Source organism: Carassius carassius, chromosome 44 (genome assembly GCF_963082965.1).
Source record: "Carassius carassius chromosome 44, fCarCar2.1, whole genome shotgun sequence".
In the NCBI taxonomy this organism is placed as follows: domain Eukaryota; kingdom Metazoa; phylum Chordata; class Actinopteri; order Cypriniformes; family Cyprinidae; genus Carassius; species Carassius carassius.
The window spans coordinates 26977133-26986182 of record NC_081798.1 but is presented as its reverse complement, the minus strand read 5'-3'; the positions used below and the strand labels follow the sequence as shown (position 1 = coordinate 26986182).

At 44.2% G+C, this 9050-nt stretch overlaps 1 protein-coding gene across 5 annotated transcripts in view; it reads right to left on the bottom strand.

The window, feature by feature from the left end:
- Nucleotides 1-5244, bottom strand: part of col2a1b (collagen, type II, alpha 1b) — a 47317-nt gene extending 42073 nt beyond the window's left edge. For 3 of the 5 annotated variants that reach the window (XM_059538223.1, XM_059538227.1, XM_059538224.1), the window contains exons 1-2: nt 5011-5244; nt 1134-1343 (exon numbers count right to left, since the gene is read on the bottom strand). In XM_059538223.1, coding sequence (XP_059394206.1) covers nt 1134-1343; nt 5011-5104 — 304 coding nt within the window. In that variant the 5' untranslated portion in view covers nt 5105-5244. The remainder of the gene's footprint in view (nt 1-1133; nt 1344-5010) is intronic. The other 2 variants (XM_059538225.1, XM_059538226.1) reach the window with 1 other exon arrangement.
- Nucleotides 5245-9050: the final 3806 nt, after the last annotated feature.

Sequence of the window (9050 nt, the reverse complement as noted above, 5' to 3'; positions counted from 1 at the left end):
TTTTTTTTTGCGAGTGAGATTAATGCATTATTTTCATTAATTAATGCATGTTCCCTTTTATTCTAGGACTACAGTGACATCTTCCTCCTGACTTCTCTCAACATGGGGACAGAAGAGCTGTTAATCAGTAAATGGGGAAGAAGTAACTAGCATTACTTATTTGAAAAAATAATTCAGATATTTTATTGTAAATTAAAAAGTAACGCGCTAGTTCACTAGTTACTTGAAGAAAGTAATCTGATTACGTAACTCGTGTTGGTTTTAATGCGTTACCCCAACACTGGGTTTGACTTTATGAATCTGGCGTTACACTGCTTGAGAAGTTAGAGACATAATTAGGAGATGACAGTTTACCCCCACATGACCTGAGGACAAGCTAGGACCTGAGGAGCTCAGCAGCAGTGTTAGATCTGAAGCTGATGTTTCCTCCAGGATCTCCACTCGTCTCACAAGCTCATATAAAACACCATAGTCACACATGACACTAAAACAATGTAATAAACATTAATTTAATAACATTAGATATAACACTAAAACGTAATGTGCATAACTGATAAGAATTTTTTTTTATAAGCAGATAAAACAATTATTTCAGTGAAATACCATGTGAATTCTGGTAATGGGTTTGACTTCTAGAACGTTCTAGGTTCGATTACAGTTACTATTACAGTTATTTGCTGTAATGACCGATTATCAGGTTTTTACCATTATATTCCCAGCTCTTTGTCACACATCGAGGCTAAGCTTACGCAATCGGCCCAGGTGTGTCTGAACACGACTGAAGACCCATGCCAGACTCGTTTGCTTGTTTCTTTCTTTTGTGAAGGTGACCAGGAGAAATCCCTCCCTCCCTGAGTTTAAGAGTGAGATGAAACTCTACACCGTGTCTGCTGAAGTCAAGCTCTGTCTGAATGACTCCCACATGTGTCCATCTCACTCCACACAAAGACAACGCTAGGGTTAGTCTGTCCTCATTTCAAATTGTTTGTAATCAGTTGTTTGGGGTATATTTTTTAAAAAGGCATCCATAAATTGTTAAGGTGCTTTTTAAAAAAACAAACAAACCCAAGACCATCAAACAAATATGAATACAACTGTAATTTATTTATGATAGTGGGAGATAAATAAATTACGATCAGTGGAGGGCGGCTGGTCAGCAGCACAGACGGGACAGCACTCCCCAAACGGGATCTCAGGTTTGGGACAGTCTTTCAGCTCCTCGCAGATGATCTCGTCACACAGGACCACACCGGTGTCACACACACAGATGCGGCACGGCTCCGGCTTCCACACGTCCTTGTCCCTGTAGACCTGGCCGTCCTGAGTACAGCTGCCTGGATCTTCTGTGAGGAGCGCAAGCAGAGGAAGAGGAGGAGGAGGAGGAGGAGGAGGAGGAGGAGGAGGAGGTGGAGGAGGTAGAGGAAGAGGAGGAGGAGGTGGAGGAGGAGGAGGAGGAGGAAGAGGAAGAGAAGGAGGAGGTGGAGGAGGAGGAAGAGGAAGAGAAGGAGGAGGTGGAGGAGGAGGAGGAGGAGGAAGAGGAAGAGAAGGAGGAGGTGGAGGAGGAGGAAGAGGAAGAGAAGGAGGAGGTGGAGGAGGTGGAGGAGGTGGAGGAGGAGGAGGAGGAGGAGGAGGAAGAGGAGGAGGAGGAGGAGGAAGAGGAGGAGGTGGAGGAGGAAGAGGAGGAGGAGGTGGAGGAGGTGGAGGAGAAGGAAGAGGAGGAGGAGGAGGAGGTGGAGGAGGGGGAGGAGGAGGAGGAGGAAGAGGAGGAGGTGGAGGAGGAGGTGGAGGAGGAGGAGGAAGAGGAGGAGGTGGAGGAGGAAGAGGAGGAGGAGGAAGAGGAAGAAGAGGTGAAGAAAGAAGAGGTGGAGGAAGGAGGAGGAGGAAGAGGAGGAGGAGGAGGAGGTGGAGGAGAAAGAGGAGGAGGAGGAAGAGGAGGAGGAGAAGGAAGAGGAGGAGGTGGAGGAGGAGGAGGAGGAGGAGGAGGAGGAAGAGGAGGAGGTGGAGGAGGAAGAGGAGGAGGAGGAAGAGGAAGAAGAGGTGAAGAAAGAAGAGGTGGAGGAAGGAGGAGGAGGAAGAGGAGGAGGAGGAGAAGGAAGAGGAGGGGGTGGAGGAGGAGGAGGTGGAGGAGAAAGAGGAGGAGGAGGAAGAAGAGGAGGAAGAGGAGGAGGAGAAGGAAGAGGAGGAGGTTGAGGAGAAAGAGGAGGAGGAGGAAGAGGAGGAGGAAGAGGAGGAGGAGAAGGAAGAGGAGGAGGTGGAGGAGAAAGAGGAGGAGGAGGAAGAAGAGGAGGAGGAGAAGGAAGAGGAGGAGGTGGAGGAGAAAGAGGAGGAGGAGGAAGAGGAGGAGGAAGAGGAGGAGGAGGAAGAAGAGGAGGAAGAGGAGGAGGAGAAGGAAGAGGAGGAGGAAGAGGAGGAGGAGGAGGAGGAGGAGGAGGAGGAAGAGGAGGAGGGGGGAAGAGGAGGAGGAAGAGGAGGAAGAGGTGGCTGGGTGAGTAAGTGAGTGAGCGAGTGAGTGAGTGAGACGAGTTAAAGCACAGCGCTTGATATATACCAATCATATTAAAAGGCCAATAAATCCATGATTTGAGTTTGAGATCTCAAACCACAGAAGCGTCATGATTAGTGTAAAATGACTTGGGTAAATCTTATTAGTGTAATGCATACAGTAGAAAGCATTACATTTTGATCATTAGGGTTCATCATTGTTACACTCATTCAAACACACACCACAAGATGGCAGCAGAAAACTGATATCAGTGAATCCAGCTAATTAACAATAATGATCAAATCTGGAGACACTGGCCTGATTTACTGCCCTCAGATTATTTAAAACACACCACCCGCCCACCATCTCTGAGAGAGACTGAGGGTGTCCACAGAAGCACTGGGTTTGTTTACCTCACAGGCCTGTTTATTTTCGGTACATTCCTACAGACCCCATACGGCCAAGAATGTCACCTTTATGAAAAGTAAAGACTGAGCAATTCACAAGCTTTTGGCTAATCTAAACACACGGCCCTGGAAGTGTGTGTCTGTACACTGCCTGTTCAAACACGCCAGAGAGAGCACAGAATGGACAAACACACACACACACACACACACACACACACACACACACACACACACACACACACACACACACACAAACACACAAACACACACACACAAACACACACACACAAACACAAAAACACACACATACACACACACACACACACACACACAAACACAAAAACACACACACACACACACACACACACAAACACACACACACACACAAACACAAAAACACACACATACACACACACACACTCACACAAACACAAAAACACACATACACACACACACACACTCACACAAACACAAAAACACACACATACACACACACACACACACACACACACACACAAACACACACACACACACACTCACACACACACATATACAACACACACAAACACACATATACACGCACACAAACACACACACACACTCACTCACACACACACATACATATACACACACACACACAAACACACATATACACGCACACAAACACACACACACACACACACTCACACACACACATACATATACACACACACAAACACACACACACACACAAACACACACACACACACACAAACAAACACACACACACACACACACACACACACACTCCAGGCCTTCCTCAGTCCTCGTTCCACTCTGGTTCTAGATCCGCTGCTCTGAACACAAGCATGAGCTCTTTCTCTTTTCAGAAGTGGAAAATGGAGGAAAGCTCCAGATTGGACACATGTGAGCGTCTCTCCTTCCCCTTCTGTGTAGGTTAGTGAGTGCAGCACGTAAGAAGATGCCCTGACTGAGCCGATCAGTGACCTACACTCATACCCTCTCTGCTACAATAACCCAATTGTTAGCTTTTGCTCGTTTCTTTTAGCCCCCGACCCCCCCCCCCCCCCCTCTAATTGCTGTTATTTTTAAAACTCGCTGTGAAATATCTTGTTTACTGGTGAGCTTATTACTCCTACATTTCCAAAATATGGTCAAAGGAATTTGGCTGGCTCAATTAGAATAGCTGCCTCTGTCCTTTTTATGTTTTTCCAATAGCTTTTCGCCAGACAGTTTTCCTTCTTCCCCCGGTCTGTCGTAGCCCCTGGGTAATCTAGAAAACAGATGGAAGCACTTTAACTGTGTGGAGCAGTAACTCTGGCGGAGGCCCACCGCTGCTGACGCCAACCACTGATACACCTCTGGAGCCTTCACTACAGACAAGCAGTGCTTTCTGAACCCCTCCAGCTCACATTTCTCATAATATGAAGGTGTTTGGAGCATCTGCCGCTGGAGCAAGCCTGGATTCGCCCCGGTGGCCCCTGACAGCAGAAGAATGCACTCTTTACAGGCCGAACCAGCTGAGCCTTCAGGCCATCACACACCAATCAATCAATAAAACACTGATCGAATAAAGCTATCAGAGTCCAGAAATAATCAGCACTCTCTCTCTCTGTGTGTGTGTGTGTCCCGCAGGTGTCCTGATGGATGAAATACCCTGAATACCTTCAGACTGCTGCTCAGTGCTGTCGGTCAGTCTTTGCCCTTCAACATAAACACATTCTGAGCAGGAGCTAATGAATGCACTTCAGAAATGCCCTAGACTAAATAAATAAAGCAGAAGAAATGTGTTTATCCTCGATTTTCTCTCATTTCTTTCTTTCTTTTTTTTCTTTCTTTCTTTTTTCTTTTTCTGTAGGCCTACTTTTACCAGAAAATATTTCTTTGTTTTCCAATAAAAGCACTGTTATTTCATATACACATATATATTTTCCAGTACCTTTGCTCCTCGAGTTTCACCCCCAGCGGAGCGCAAGGCTTTATCTTTCATTAGTATGTACGCAATACATTCAACCATCGGCGTTTAAAGAGATTTTAAAAGTCTGAGAGCATTGAAGTGCATTAAAGCGAAACGCTTCTGAAACTTTTGAGCGTAAAATGAGAAAATGGTGGTAAACTCACGGTCATCCTCCTCTTGGCATTTAACAACGGCCAAAAATGCGCCTAGAGTCGCCACTAACAGCAGTAAAGTCCTGGAATCCGCCGACAGGATCATGTCTGGCGCTTCAGGAGCAGAAGAGAAGGCGCTCGGTTTACTGTTTGCTCCTAATGATCAAGCATTTATTCCAGAGCGGTGTTGGATGAAGCTGGAGCCTCCTGCAGACTGATCCAGGGCCGGGTTTGAGTGCAGGCAGCTCTGAATGGAGAGCGTGCACTCGGAAATAAAAATCCTCCCCTTTACCCCCCATGAAGCTGAAATCGGAGAACCTTTGCCCTGCTCTCTTCTCTCGCACCCATTCTTTAGGAGCCCTTCTTTCAGAGACAGAAGCCCCATAAACCTCTGTTACTCGTCCTTCTGAAATAACCCGAAGCTGTACTTTATATCGGGATATGAAATGATGCACAGTCAGATCTGTACTGTTAAGGCATAGATGGAAATTTATTAAAGAGGATAATAATGTTATAGTATTACATTTTTATGAAGGCATTGTTAGTATGTTTATTACAGTTTCTTGATTTTAAGTCTAAATCTAAAAATCCATTGTCTGTTATCAGCTGAAGTTAGACAAACTCCAAGCCTTCACATTAAACAAGACTTTTTTCTACTTATTGCAGATCCTTGATGCTACTTATCCAGGGTGTTTCTCTGATGAAAGTAATATCACAAAATATACTAGAAACTGTGTTTACTGAATCACAGATTTATATAAGTTTAAGTTGTTGTTGGTTCATTATCATTTAGAACATGTCCTCTTCCCTCTCCAAGAATCAGGAGCTGGGGCGTCGGACTGGGGGTAAAACCAGTACTGATTACCATGGCCCCAAAGAAAGAGAAGGCCCTTGAAGAGTCTGGAATATATATTTTCGGGGGGGGGGGGGGGGGGGGGGGTGGGGGTAAAGTAAACACTGCCATTCGGACAAATACACGGGTAAAGTGTTCCGGCAATTGTTCCCGGGTCGCTAGATTTTGCACTTTCACACTGCCAGTGATTACCCGGGACATGTGCGTGCTTTCACACACAACCCGTAAAGATCCCGTAATGACACGTGACATCAGGGCGTGACGTGTAATGTACGAGTCGAAAACGTTAGGCACGTTATACTTTCACTGAATCAAGCGAAGGATCTCGGCGTCAGCGCGGAAAGTGAGGAACAAACTGATCTCTGCTTCATTACAGTTTGCACATATTTTTTTGTCGCGAACGTTGATCTTTCTTCAAAACAGCCGGTAACGTGTCATCACTTCGACACGGCATTAGATCTGGCTTTTGTTCACACAGCGCTCGTCCCGGGTTGAACCCAGCAATGTTACTAGGTCCCCGACCCGGGTTCAATGCCGGAATCAATCCCGGGACGTGGTTGCTTTCACACAGAAGGCGACCCGGCAATGATCCAGCAATATGCCGGGTCCAACATGCAGTGTGAAAGGGGCTTAATAGGTGTGCATGTGTGTGTGTGTGTGTGTGCCTGCCTGGTATTTCCTACATTATGGGGTTCAAATGTCAAATGGGGTTTCTTTTTATTTTGTTCCTAATGAAAGACAACTCATTAATCATGCAGAATGAAGTGTTTTGAAAATGTAAAATGCCTGTAGTTTTGTGTGAAGGGTAGGTGTAGGGTTTAGGGCAGAAGATACAGTTTATAAATCATTAGCCTATGGAATGAACTCATAATGATAGGAATACCTGTGGGTTTAGAGATATTCTAGAGATTGGACTTTTTTTTTTGGTGATGAATGGCCTGAACTGTTTGCTGACAGCATAGTTGGAACAGGTGGTGGACAAGGTTAGAAATGCTGACACTGATCTTATGGCCAGGTCAGAGCAAGCACTTTAACCAAACATTACATGCTGATTAAACGTTGTATATGGATAGTTAATGTCCATATATTCAGGTCAAAGACCTGAAGCTATTTTATGCAGTTGGGAGTATGTATAAACACACACACAGGAATGAAAGAATGAGTCTTGCTACTTCACAAATGTAAATATCTGCTGTGTTGAGCACAAGATGGTCCTTTGTTAGCAGGAGCTCGGGGAATGATGTGAGGGGCACGCGTTTCCTCTGCTTCCAAGCAGGAAGTGGGATGTGTCTAAGACTTTGCTGATGGCACAGACAAAATCAGTCATTAAATTCAATACACAAAACATACAACGATTTTGGATTAATTTATCGGGAGCTTACATGCGAAGTGACATGTCAAATGTTAGAAAAATGTTATGTGATTGTTATAGATTATTTTTGTAAATTTCTATGCCACATTAAAATGATTAATTAGTCATTAAAATCTCATGGGGCGCAACCATTGAACTATTTCACAAATCATATATTAGATTTCCCTACTGTACTGGCTAATATGTTTGAAAAACAATGCCTACATTTATTTTAGTCATGGAACAAATGCTTTCCTCCTTGTGTAGTATTGTGCTAGAAGTCCATAAACCTGACATATCAAAGTTATTATTATGATAATTAATACAAAGTCCTGACAGGAAACTCTAGATGGCACAGGCTGATGGCTTCTAATTCAATCTGCCATAATGACATCATCATCACACGGCTCAGCCAATGAGCTGCTGCTCAACATTCAAATACTCAGCTGGTGCTGAAGAGGCCACCCTCCACCTCCCCAGCTCCACCTGTGTGGGACCGCTACAGGGTGATTTCATGTGTTATATACCAGGGTTATTCATACGTTAAATGGGCAGCAGTAGCAGTGCCATTTTTTTATGTTAGTTTCAACTTATGATGTCAACCCAGAGAATCTTTTTATATATGTGACGATCGCGATCTAGTAAGACACAGGGAGAGAGAGATCCAAATGCAGGTATGTTTATTTAGGGTAATCCAAAGAATAATCCAACAAGCCGGGTCAAAACCAGAAAACAATCCAAAATAAAACACAGTAACAGGAAAGGGAACAGGAAGGCGAGGAATCTCGGAGGACGAGAAGACTGGGATCACGAAAGGTAAGGACTCCATACAGACAACAGGAAAGGACTGGTAAATATAGGGAGATTAATGACAATTAAGTGAAGGCACCTGGTGCAATTAGCAGGAGTGCAATTACTGTGATGACAGGACAAGGCTAGAGGAATTCTAGTGCCTACGGTGAAGTGCCTAAGGGGAAGTGAGCCCACTAGTGGACACCCAGGGAAACAGAGACTAGACAGCGTGACAATATATTACAAAAACTTTCTCATAAACAATTTTTTTGTGTTTTGTGATTATATTTCTGTGGGAACAAGCTAAACTGGTGTGAAACTGATGTTTAATACTGGTCCAGGAACTATTAACTATTTGATAATAAAAATACAAAAAAATTAAATTGAGTTAACTATTATCAGTAATAATACATACAAGTAAATAATCCATTAAATCGAGCATTAGTTTTCAAATAATCTTTAACTTATTAAACATTGCTTTAAAAAAGTAAAATGAAAAGTAAAAAATAAATGTATATTGTATATGTAAACTCACCTACAGGATTATTAGGAACACCATACTAATACTGTGTTTGACCCCCTTTCGGCTTCAGAACTGCCTTAATTCTACGTGGCACTGATTCAACAAGGTGCTGAAAGCATTCTTTAGAAATGTTGGCCCATATTGATAGGATAGCATCTTGCAGTTGATGGAGATTTGTGGGATGCACATCCAGGGCATGAAGCTCTTGTTCCACCACATCCCAAAGATGCTCTATTGGGTTGAGATCTGGTGACTGTGGGGGTCATTTTAGTACAGTGAACTCATTGTCATGTTCAAGAAACCAATTTGAAATGATTCGAGCTTTGTGACATGTTGCATTATCCTGCTGGAAGAGGATGGGTACATAGTGGTCATAAAGGGATGGACATGGTCAGAAACAATGCTCAGGTGAGCCGTGGCATTTAAACGATGCCCAATTGGCACTAAAGGGCCTAAAGTGTGCCAAGAAAACACCCCCCACACCATCACACCACCACCAGCAGCCTGCACAGTGGTAACAAGGCATGATGGAT